Source organism: Siphateles boraxobius, unplaced genomic scaffold (genome assembly GCF_051911475.1).
Source record: "Siphateles boraxobius isolate OS27281-9 unplaced genomic scaffold, OSU_SipBor_1 6, whole genome shotgun sequence".
NCBI classification, from domain to species: domain Eukaryota; kingdom Metazoa; phylum Chordata; class Actinopteri; order Cypriniformes; family Leuciscidae; genus Siphateles; species Siphateles boraxobius.
Window position 1 is genome coordinate 14,314,898 of NW_027509186.1, and position 12,793 is coordinate 14,327,690.

At 41.2% G+C, this 12,793-nt stretch overlaps 1 protein-coding gene across 1 annotated transcript in view; it reads left to right on the forward strand.

Annotated features, from left to right (window-relative positions):
- robo1 (roundabout, axon guidance receptor, homolog 1 (Drosophila)) overlaps nt 1-12,520 on the forward strand; it is a 163,038-nt gene extending 150,518 nt beyond the window's left edge. The window contains exons 21-29 of the mRNA XM_077207757.1: nt 849-1,223; nt 2,385-2,495; nt 3,598-3,733; nt 4,777-5,016; nt 5,116-5,588; nt 5,936-6,100; nt 9,286-9,570; nt 9,662-9,873; nt 11,325-12,520. Coding sequence (XP_077063872.1) covers nt 849-1,223; nt 2,385-2,495; nt 3,598-3,733; nt 4,777-5,016; nt 5,116-5,588; nt 5,936-6,100; nt 9,286-9,570; nt 9,662-9,873; nt 11,325-11,339 — 2,012 coding nt within the window. The 3' untranslated portion in view covers nt 11,340-12,520. The remainder of the gene's footprint in view (nt 1-848; nt 1,224-2,384; nt 2,496-3,597; nt 3,734-4,776; nt 5,017-5,115; nt 5,589-5,935; nt 6,101-9,285; nt 9,571-9,661; nt 9,874-11,324) is intronic.
- Nucleotides 12,521-12,793: the final 273 nt, after the last annotated feature.

Here is a 12,793-nt window from a genome sequence, read left to right on the forward strand (position 1 = left end):
TTGTTCATACCATTCATAGAAACCATAGATGGGGCTATTCTAACCCAAAAGCTTTGCTTTATGTTTGATATCCCTTTATTTGGAGTGTTTTCACTAACAGATTTTTATCCATGTCGCCTTCATCAAAGCAGGAATGAAGGATAAATGTTGAGTGATTCTCACAGCATGACATGTTAAAAGCTTGACACCCGCTTGCCTGGTGTGCCAAATACTAAAAAATCTCCAGGATATTAACCGGATCAGTACCCACAGGGCTTCTCTGGAAAGACTTACGACTTAGTTTGTCTCATTCCATGGGATCTTTTATCATTGATACGTCAACCTTTGAAGTGCAGAGCCGTTCATTCTTATGGAAACATGAGCTGCGCTCGAAATCTGTCCAATGGCAAGCCGCGGTATTTACGCGCCAAGCTTCTTGCTCAGATCCCAGGGAGGATTTGAATATTTTATGAGCCGGGGAAAATTGGATCTGTCAGAGGATGGGCTTTTACAGCGTTCCTCGTTTTGGAGGCTTTTGATTCGGACGTGTTGGAACATCCTGCTTGATGAGCCGGGATGCCTTTCGCGCGGCTGCTCGAGAAACTCAAAGCGACACGCTTGGCTTGTGTCATGGACGAGGGAGAAGCCGTAGGGAAAAAATAGATTGTACGGTATCAGGGAGAGTCTTAGAAATTTCTGGTTTCAATTGTCCTATCTGTCTGAAAACATCATTCTCAGTTTTAAAGCTAATTTGCATTTTAAAACCAACCTAGTGACTTCGCTTCATGAGTTTTATCCATAGGTCCTAAAGAGTCTACTAAGTCCATTGGCTATCAAAATGTCTTACCCCTCCTTCTATCATCGTCCAGCTGACTGCATTGCCAACTACAGCAACCAAATGGACAACAAGGCCAGCAACCTGTTGGCTCCAGACACAGGCCTTTACAGCGACGTGGACCTCTCCAACAAGATCAACGAGATGAAGACCTTCAACAGCCCCAACCTGAAGGACGGCCGTTTCGTGGGACCCGGTGGTCAGCCCACGCCCTATGCCACCACCCAGCTCATCCAGTCCAGCCTGGCCAACAACAACATGAACAGCAGTAGCTGCGGAAGTGGAGGAGGAAGTGCTGACCTTAACGAGAAGCAGAGCTGGAAGAGCAGCCAGGGAACGCCTCAGAAACAGGCCGATATCAACACACCACTGCAGTATAACGTCATGGAACAAAACAAACTGAACAAGGGTGAGTTCTGTGGATTTAATTGCGGTCCCAAAAAAAGTTAAGGCAGATTTATTCAAATTTGATCGTGAAGACTAGTTAAAAGTATTCAAAGAAACACATACCGTGTTTTCTGGGTTTACCACAAAGGTGTGTCATCAAATTGCTGCACTTCGGGTCTTGTTATTCAGTCGTCTCCTCATATTCAGACCGTAGCCAAAAAGAGTAAGCCTTTATTCAAATTTGATTGTGAAGACCAGTTCAAAGTCTTCAAAGAAACCCATGCAACGGTTTCTTGGTTTACCACAAAGGTGTGTCATCAAGCTGCTGCACTTCTGGTCTTGTTATTCAGTTGTCTCCTCATATTCAAACCGTGCCCAAAAAGTTAAAGCAGATTCATTTAAATTTGATTGTGAAGACTAATTCAAACTCTTCAAAGAAACCCATGCCATGCTTTCTCGGTTTACCACAAAGGTGCATCATCAAATTGTTGCTCTTCTTGTCTTGTTGAACAAATGTCTCCTCATATTCAGACCCTAATAAAAGTGTTACACAATTTTGATACTTAATAGCATCTCTGGCACCTTTACATGGGGCTCTTTGACTTTCTAACCCCTTTTATATCTGTCACGGCTGCTCGTGTTGCGTATATGTGTAATTTAACTCGACGCGCTGCAAGTCAACTTAATCCATATTTATAGCTGTTGTTTTACTGTTTGGATGGAGATGAAGGTAAAGAGGAGGCTGTGAAGTGTCGTATGTCTCAGAACAGTGTGAAGCCAGAGATCTTAGATTACTGTACAAATAAGGGGGAATGTAACTTAAGCTCAAAGCTATCCATTATCTGCTGTTTTACATTGTGCCACTAAAAAGGTAATTGTGTTTGCTTTATAACTCAACTTGCATGAATCTAACTATGTGTGTGGGTGTGATATTTCACACTTGGTAGACAATTGAAACCAGTCACCAACAAGTCATAACAGCTTATGACTGAAACCCTTTTGTAACCTTTTACCACTCGACTGTCTGATGTTCCACTCTGATGCGTTCTCTTTTAAAGTGTCTGCTTTTATAAGAGCTTTCATTCGTCTAGTTCACAAAATAACTTTTATTCAGTTACTCTGGTATATAATGCCTCTCCTGGACGTATAATAAAAACTCAATCTTTTGACTGTAACTCCTCAGACCACTACCGAGGTGAGGGTCCCATCTCAGTCACCATCCCCTATAACCAGGCCCAGGACGCCCTCACAGGAGGAACCTACAGCAGCTCAGACAGGGGAAGCAGCACCTCCGGTAAGACATCCATCTATTGTTCTGTTGATCTATCTATCTGTTCATCCATCCATCCAACCAACCAACCGATGGTTCATTTCTTACAAAACCTGCATACATAACCTACTAAGCATTCGCAATTTACCCATTATTCCATTTCCATTTTCTTTTTATTTCAATTATTTCTGAGCCGTTTCATCACTTCAAGAGGCAGTAAATCATATGCAAAACAGGACATTTTCAAATCGTTTGCGCATTGTTGAAAAACTGTGCGGAACAAAGAGAAACATTTATGTCAGAACAAAAGGGAGTGATTCTTCCTCATGATTTCTGAGGTGCACGGCCGCATATCTTAAACACGGCAGCAACAATCACTCCCTCATTCCTAATTTCTTTAGTTAAAACCATGTTCCCTGCAGATTTCTAAGGTCTGCCGCATTTTCCGGGGATGTTTCTGATTTGGAGGATATCCTCCCTCCCTTTCTGCGTGTCGCCCCACCGTCATTAATTACTCCGGCTTTCATCCATCCGACTCAGAGAAAGGGGGGATAATGTTGTCAGAAAGCCGGTGTTTGTTGCGGGACAAAGATAAATGAGCCCCATTCTGCGGCGTATGCAAGGCTGCTGGCGTAATGCATCGTATCTATTTTTATATTGTATTTGAAGTTCAGGTAATTAAAGAGAGGGTCTGAGTGCGTGGAGGTCCTCACAGCTCATTGGTTCTGAATTTTAATTCTTTTCTGTTAATTGGCCTTGGATGTTTCTCTTTTTAATGTTCTCTCACTCTACCTCTCCTCTGGGCAATGGAGAGTGTTAGTTTTGAAAAATGACTCATTTTTGATGGAGAGCGCAGCGTTAATTACAAATAGAGAGATAATGCACATAAGCGTTTTACACCGCATAAATTATGGTGTGGGTGTCATTAATGTTGCTTCTCCTGAGTGTAAAACTGCCATTTGTTTCACACATGCATCAAGCTCAGCAAACAAACTTACAGAAAATGAAATGAACCAGAGTTTATAAATCCATTTTGGTTTGCAATCAAATTAATTTATGAGTTCAGATGGCATTGTGGGCTAAGAACTACTCTAGCTGTTTGTATTTTTGTTTGTTTGCTTTACAGGAAGTCAAGGGCAGAAAAAAGGTGGGCGAACAACTAAACAGGCCAAACAGAACACAATGAATTGGACCGAACTGTTGCCGCCGCCTCCGGTTAATCCACCACCATCTCAGGAATACACACTCTCGATGGACGACAGGTGAGGTCAACACACAAACAGGTTTTCACTTTTGGTGTGTATGATTACAATGCAAATTTCAGCAGTGGCGTGTAACAATGTCACTCCTTCTAGACACTCTGGTGGGTTGAATTTTATGTATAATATATACATTTTTCAATTGTAATCTTTTAAAAAGGCATCGGAAATAATAAACTTAATGTAGTGTTGATACATATCAATACTGGAATATCTGAAACCCTTTCAATACTTATTTTCACAGAATAGATAAACGACACCAGCTGCGCTTTCTCGCTTAAGCGAGTTGATACACAAACCCGCCTCCCCTCACTCACTCGTTTTTTTTTCTCTGTATGAATATTGTTGGTATTACAGGGCTTGAATTTCGGCTTGCACATAATTTGACTCATTTCTACAGATTTATGCTCACATCCAAAGTGCGCAAAAAGCTGCTTCTCACTATTAAATTGAAGGTTTTCTTCACTGCTTTTTGCACTTCAGCAGTCAAATACACACAAAATAATGTCAAAATGCCGGTCTTAGCGAGTATTCATGTAAACACAGTCAGTTATGTTTTAAATGAGCGTAAAAAGTTGAGGAAGAAAACGCATGTGAAACAGTATAATGGATCCGTGCTTTAGGTCTTAAAGTGGAAGCAGCCTAATTTATCTGCCGCCAAATTATGAGATAATATTAAAAATATCTAAATGGAAGTTTTTCCCCATGGTATAGATGTCAAAATTGAGGCCAGTGAAAATGCTGAGTGAATAGTAACTTTGGAAAACCACTAGCCACAGTTGCTGGTGAGCAAATAAAGTTAACGTCAAGCCCTTTTAATGTGTGCGTGTGTGTATTTATTTATTTTAAATTATTAAATTGTATTAATATATAAATTATTGATATCATTACTATTATTATATAAAAAAAGTGTTTATTAAAACCTAACATGATTAGGCACAAACATCACAAAATATAAGTTGGAAACTCAAGATAGACGGTTCTAAAAATGTCCCTATTTTATGTTGTAATCACAGTGATCATATGTTCTTTTGTTCTGTCTTCAGTTATGACACAGACCTGCAGTGCCCTTTGCCGCCATCTCGGATGTATCTGCAGCCTGACGAGCTTGAAGAGGAGGAGGAAGAGGTGGAGCTGGAGCGCGGACCTACGCCTCCTGTACGGGGAGCGGCTTCCTCCCCTGCAGCCGTGTCCTACAGTCACCAGTCCACCGCGACCCTCACCCCGTCCCCTCAGGAGGAGATGCATCCCATGCTGCACGACAACCCTGACCTACATGAGCGCAGGTACGCAACAGCTTGCTAATGCTTTTCTTTTCAAACCACTTCTCTTCTTTTAACTTCTTTTCAAAAGTTTACACTTTTGATATATTTGACATCTGTTAGGCGACTCTTGGTGAGCCCACCCCCTCCTCCACGCCCTCTCTCCCCGCCGCACACGTACGGCTACATCTCCAGCCCCCTGGGTCTGGACACGGATGGCCTGGAGGAAGAAGAGGATGAGGAAGACGGTGACGAGACGGATGCAGAGGTGGCTCGAGTCCACCAGCACCACAGCCACCCTCACCAGCAGCACTTGCCCCAGCAGAGGGCTCTGCTGCGGGGCCTGGAACAGACCCCGGCCTCCAGCACCTGCGACCTGGAGAGCTCAGTCACCGGGTCTATGATCAACGGCTGGGGCTCGGCTTCAGAGGAGGACAACGCCTCGTCGGGTCGTTCCAGCGCAGTCAGCTCGTCAGACGGATCTTTCTTCACCGATGCTGATTTCGCTCAGGCCGTGGCAGCTGCGGCCGAATATGCTGGTCTACGAGTGGCAAAGCATCCTGGGAAAGGCCACCATCAGCTTCCTGTGTCTGGAGGTACTGTAACATGTATACGATTTCTTAGTAAACATTCCTGGTGTTGTTGTGCACAATTAAAACAACTTTTTTTTCTGCTAACTGAGACTTTAAACCTCCTCCTGGGAGGAGCCAGACAAAGCCACAACATATTATATTTTCACTTGGAGATATTCCACACTATGGAGGATATGGAAGTGTTCCACCGAAAGTTGTTAATATTTGCTCATGAATTTAAATGCTAATGATTTCAAATGAAGACACTAACTTTGATATTATACGCTCCACAGCTTCTGAATTAATTTGTAGTCAAATCTGCAGTCTTTAATAGAGCTGAACTAAGCAAACTCCGTCCTCTAATTTACCAGCAGCACGGAAATACCAAAACCTCCCTGCGGGACACCGTCCAGGCAGCCCAGGGTCCACAGACAGTAACGTTAGCGCAGCCCCGGGTCAGAGGAGGCCGCTAAAGAGGCAAAAACAACATCCAGCTGCTCAGACAGGCTACCAGCGGCGAGAGGCCTACACAGAGGGTAAGTCCACACACACAATTCTGCTTTCTGTACAGTCATTAAGGATGGGATTCATGAATACTAAATACTTTACTTTTTTTTTTTTTTATGGGGGGGAAATCATTTCTCAAGTAAATTAAAAAAACATTAAAATATTACCAGAATATTATATAAAAAATGTTTTTATGAAATAATTAAAATGAACATTAAAATGTAACTGTATTTTGTAATTATAAATTCAAAATAAAATTAAGAAATAAACACTGAACATAACATATTACCAAACATTTGATTTACATATGATAATATCTTTCATTTGTTTTTGTTATTCTTTTCTTAAAATGTATACATTTAAAATATGTTTCAAGAAAAGGGACTAAACATTAACTTGTTTGCGAAGTATTATCATTTACATTACGAATTTATAATATTTATTATTATAATTTTTTGTTTTTTAATATTTAATTTAATTTGAATAAAATTATAATATTAAATTAACAAAACTCTCTTATGAGCCTGAAATACAAAAAGATTATTTGGAGTTTAACAATTCATTCATACCCCGTACATTTGAATCTAAAATCTTTGTGTTGATTAAAAACTCCATGTATATATTATGTGCAAAGTACCTACACTATGTATAATGAAGAGCAAGAAGGGGTGGAACAGTGGCGTCCAGCTACAGTGTGTCATAAGCGACAAGTCCTGTTGAGTCACTAATGAAATTGCAGCAGGTCCCCAAGCTTCTGAAAAGCTCTGAAGCCTTCAGAAAGGTCATGCTATGTGTGAAACTGAAAAAGCAAGTGCTCACAAATGCATCTGAAATTTCTGCTCACATTTGTGGAAGTGTGAATTTGTGTGCACGTTCTCATCTGCTGCGTCTCGTCATTGAGTCAGTTGTCCTTGTGTGTTGACACTAAGATTTAATATCAGACACACACAGGCCTTGGTCGGCTCTATCAGATCAACTAGCCCCTCTCATCTGTCCTTCGCTCCCTCCCTTCACTGTAATCTCTTCCTCCCCCTCTTCTAATCTTCTCCGTTCCCTCTTTCTCTCGTCTTTGTTCGCTGTTGGCCGCTGAAGAGACCCAGATTGATCAGTCTGTGTCAGCTGAAGTTTGTGTTGAATGTTGTTTTGATTTGATAGGCCTTAGTCGAGCTACGCTGTGTGGGAGGTTTGAATACAGTGTTTCGCACAGAGGAGGAGGTAGTTGTCGTTTAAATGCGTTTCACACAAACACACTCAAAACTAAATTATATGAAACACAGATTGCCTACCAATCCCCCAAATACCCCGCGTCAAACATGCAATCCCTCCCGCCTCTGTTAATTTTGCTCTTGTTTGCTCAGTGCTTTGGGTGACACCAGGCTTATTATCTCGTCCTCCTTCAACTCCTCTCCAGAAGGCCCTGTTAACCTTTCATCTGCCTCCACTTCTGTCTGGAGAGAAAAGAGCCAGTCTTTTCCAGACGTTCCTCCCTCTCTTTGTCTTATTTTCCTTATTTTGCATGCTTCTATTCAAAGTTTTTATTCAAAAAAGTTTTCTACAGGAATGTCAAACGTCTTTGGTTGTCAAATACAATTTTTAGCTGATTAGATATTTTTGTAGTGAGCATAACATACAAATATAGAATTAAAAAAAAAAATTTCTAGATGCAAATCAATTCAAGACCATGTAAATATTACAATGAGGTCTTCGAATTTGAATGATGAATGTCGACAGTTATTTTCAAACTTTAAAAACAGAGCTGTAGGAAAAATTTTAATTTAGCTATTCATGAGCCAAGCTGACATGGCATTTGCCCATTAGTTCTAGGTGATGCCATTTTCTAGAGGTTTCGGTTGGTTGGCTACCATTTGATTTGGTAGCGTAGGGACAGTAGCGCTAGCTGTTGTATAAAGCACAGACCCCTCGTAATTCGAACAGCACTCTTCTGCTCCTGTGAAATGTGCCCGTCTCTCTCACCCTGGCATCGATCCGCCGTCTGACTTACTGCAAGACACCACAGGACTTAGAAAAACCATCCACGTCCACGATCGACTGATCTCCCTCGTATTTTGCTGAGTGTCAGAGCAGTGATGAAGGCGGACTAAGCTCTGCCCAACAAAACGAGACATGCGCTCGGTGTGCTTTGACCTTGAATGTGTAAAAATGTTGACGCAGCGCCCAAGCACAATTTTAGCACATTTTAAACTGGTCAACAAGCGACTTAGTGACGCAATGTTTACGTAACGGGTATATTTGTCTCTCTGGTGCCTCTGGGCATGTTGATTTAAAATGTAATCAGGTTTCATCGTCCCTTGCACAAGTTTACAGGATCCATCACCGACAGACTTTTTTTTAGCTGATGATATTTAACAAGAACGGCAATCGTAAACAACCCTGAATAACTGGCACTGGAAGCGTCAAGACATCCAGTGACATTGATGAACCGTCATTCACAGTTTCTCGACTGACTAGCGGCACCTCGGTGGGAAAGAGCTCCAGTGTGCAGCTGTTTGGAGGATTGCAATGCAACGGCACAGCTGTGTTTCCATGGCACCTTCCGGGTGCCAGACAAATGAGTTCTGGTGTCAATTAGCTAAACGTCTGGTTCTGAAGGACACAAGCATGTGTGAATATAGCGTGTCTTGAGCGAGCTAAAACGTAAACTTGTATGGCAAATGCTAGCATTTGTACACTGACACAAGATATTGTCAAACATTCACAAAACGTTAATGCCTTTTCTATAATGACAACTCTCAGAAGATTTTTAGCATGGTAATGTAATTGACAATGTTAATGTATTTAGTCTTGACGGAATAGATCTGCTGCGCTGCTGTTGTTGTAGATTAATGATGCTGCTGCAGAGAAAGTACAGGAACTTGCTACTGCCAATACATACGCTGATACACTGCTGTGAATACATACTGCTGCTTCACAAATAGCATATATCAATTACCCATAGCAGATTTATACAGGTGGAGCTAGGGAAGGTGGAGGGTTTCTGAGGAAATCTGAAAGTGCCCTGAAAACTGCTATAGTAAATGGTAACCAGCCATTTAAATGTTGAGCATCTAGCTCATTGGCTGCAGATGCGACAAACCAATCAGCTTGTGCCAAGTAGTTAACGCTGTAATTATCATCAGCTTTCATTAAGGACCTATCAGCCTGCACCATCTAGAGTTTCAAGACAGAACTAGGCATTTATTTTGTTTCCTCACAGATCTTCCACCTCCTCCGATTCCTCCCCCAGCCATGCTGAAGTCTCCAACACACCCGGCCAAAACTATCCCGGAGGGACCACGGGGGGCCATGTCACCCAGATCCAATTCTGCTGATGGCAAAGACAAGCGAACGGGTCCGGGCGGACCCAGGCCCCGGGATGGCTCAGACACTCGGACCAGCTCTTCAGAACGACGGGAGGGCCAAGATATACCGAGGGGTCAAAGAACGGGGAAAAGCAGCAAACAAGATGCCACTGCAGCCCAGAAGAGCCGCCATCCCCCAGGTACTGCACTACATTCCTGCTGTCTCACATTAAATCCTACAATAAATAATGGTCAAGTTACCCACCTTTTTCATTATCTTGTCCCTTTCAGGCTCAGAGGACATCCTACCTTATAGTCGCCCATCTTTCCCAGCCATCCACAGTCCTCGTGGAGAGAGGGACCCCAGCTCCTCCAGTTCACTGTCCTCTCGGGGGTCCGGTGGACGGCGGAGAGGCGAGGGGGCTCCAGGGGCCCGCAGAAACCCTGTAGATGTTGGGCTAAACACCACAGGAGCCTTCCAGATAGATGGGGAGGAGCTTGAGGTATGTCCTCACTTCTAACATACCTGGAAATTAAAGGAATTAAAGGCTGTTCGTATGCATTTGACCACATGGTTCTGGTCCAATGGGTTTTTGACTACCTCTGGAAGTGGTCAAAAGTGGACTAGCTCAGTTTTTAGACCCTGTTTACACCTGTATTTTGCGTTGTCCACTTGTTGATCCGATCTACCAAAACACATCTTAATCCCAGGTGTAAACAGGGCCAAGGTGTTCAGGATTACTAGACACTTCTAGGCAAATGTGTTTGGGGCAGGTTGGAGCTAAACTCTGCAGTACATTGGCCCTCCAGGAGCAGAATTTGACACCCCCCAAATGTATCTGCATTTCTAAGATTCTTAGATTCTTAAGAATCAGGCATGGCCATTTGTAACTTGAATGTGCGAGGCTTCCTGTGTCATCCGCTTCCAGTTATTTCACCTGTACAAAAACAGCCTTTATGCTGCTTTATAATGCATATAACTGGCATATCTTATCAGATTATCTTCATTAATTATTGTATTCATAAACATACTGGTTTGTAGCACAAATAGTTCTATAATTAGTAGGAGTGTGACGAGACAGTTAGCTCACAAGATTTTTACACAGTATTTTTAAGAAATCCTCAATGATAAAATACATGACTAGAAAAATAGTCTTTGGGTCTGAATTATCATATGCTATAAAAGAAACTTTTACAGCAAAATGAAACCACATCTCTTCAGACCTTAGAACTGCACATGCTTTATGAGCTTCTAAAACTTTTGACCTCCTAACTGAACACCTTTCGACATATTGACCATAGAAATAAAAACAGTACAAATTAAAATTAATAACACCATTTTCTCTTAGTTTGATTATGGTTGCACTTATTGTTTGCACTTAAAAGTATTCTCTCAATATTCAAAGTGAAAATAGAGACCAATTGTTCCTTCAAGCATGATACAGAGCTAAGAGATGGTTACAAATCGCGTTTGAATGCGCGCTCGCATTTCTCTTTCGATTTTGCATACTCTGTGAATAGGGGGAGCATTGATGCTGAGCGCGCATTCTACAAGATAAGACATTTGTCAGATGCTATTTAGGCTCTGTTGTGCAACGAATCCTCCGCCGTGGTCTTGTCAGTCATCTTGTCACATGATCGAGCTTGTATTGGATGAGCTGGATGGAATTAAAGCGACCGTTATCCAACTGAAATTAAGTGGTTTTTATTTCTATAAAAAGCAAAACGACAGTGGAGGCGTAGCGGTGACATATTCTATGCTAACTTCACCCTCACACACCATCATGGCACGAGATCTCGTCACACCCCTTAATTATTAGTACACTTTGTTGTTATTTACATAATGCATGGAAAGTCTCAAACAAATTTAAATAATGCTGAAATAAAATATTTGGTGAAAAAAAAAATGTTTTGCCTTGGTAACTAAATGCTTCGATTTTGTTCTTTTTTTCAGATGGTGGAGAGCTGAAGATAAAAAAAATGGCTGTTTAAACGTCCTTAGCAACCATCTTCAGTGCAGTTTGACCATCTCGGTGGTATCGGAACACTACCGACCCAGAGTCACGTTTGGAAAACTGACCAACCATTCTTCATTTATTTACCTTAATTTCAATGTGCATTTAAAGAAGAAAAAAAGACAGAAGAAAAAAAAAACGAAGGGTACATTTGAGATTTTGATTCCAATGCAATATGATGCGTCTGTAAGCTCCTGAAATTGATTATGGCTTTGTTCACCTTGGCGAGAAAGTTGTCAGTCAGCTGTTACTGTAATGAAACTCCAGGCACAAAGGGATTGGCTGACCTGTACATACACGTGTATACATATCTAACTGTCTTTTATAATCCATTGTGGTACTTTAAATTTGTCTTCCTTGACTTATTTGAATAATTTTAAATTACGCCAGTTAATATAATTCTTTTTATAGCCGCCATCCTGGTTGTAAATCGTCATAGTGTTTAAAGTGCCCCAGGAAAAGTGCCACATTTTGAGGGTTATTGTTTGTTTGTTTTTGTCTTTTTTAATGCACTGTTATTCTTTTGTCATTGTTGATGTTTGTTGTTCTATGTTTGACTTTGGTTTTAAAAGCACAATCACTAAACTTTATTTTGAACCATGTTATTGATTAACCTTTTTGTCTTACGCGAGGGGAGCGCGGACGGTATGACAAAAGGCCTTGTTAAACCTGTCGATGTAGGGTTATGAGAAAAGAAAAAAAAAAAGGATAAGCTGTTTACAAACGAGTGAATGAATGGAAACGAATTCCTGCATCCTGACCTTCGGTGTCTTTTCCAGATTCTCATTCCAGCTCAAGATATCCTGCAAAAATGAAAGAAATATGCAGGATTAATGCAGGGATGTTGTGTTTACGAAAGTATTGCTCCACCTGTGCACTTTCGTTATTCAAAAGAGAAATCATTTTTTTGATTTACATATGCACTTAACAGGAAGTGGGTGTCGGTTTGAGAATCTGGGGTGGTCGTGATTGGCCGGCCGAGGACCCGGCTCTCGTGGGTTGGTTGTGTCAGTCACGCTGTAAAAGGGGTGAGGATGTGAGTGTTAATTCATTTGACATCTGCAAGCATTTGTTTCTTAAAACAAAAAAGCATTAAAAAAATGAAGAAAAAAATAAATCAAAATACTGAAACTGACCTGCTTGGGTTTTTTTTGGCTTATTTATGCGTTACTACATTTTACTACATCACTACTAGAGCTGCACGATTGATCATGATCTTGATTCAAACACGCACAATCTTTTCCCTAAATGACAACGATTTCCATCCAGTATCAAACAAGTGTATTCTTTATGAGTGAGTCATAAAATCGTTCATTCAAACCATTTAAAAAAATAATAATTCTAGAAACATTTTGTCAGAACCTCAAGTAAATTACATTTTATTTAGTTGTATGTTCAGAATTGTGGG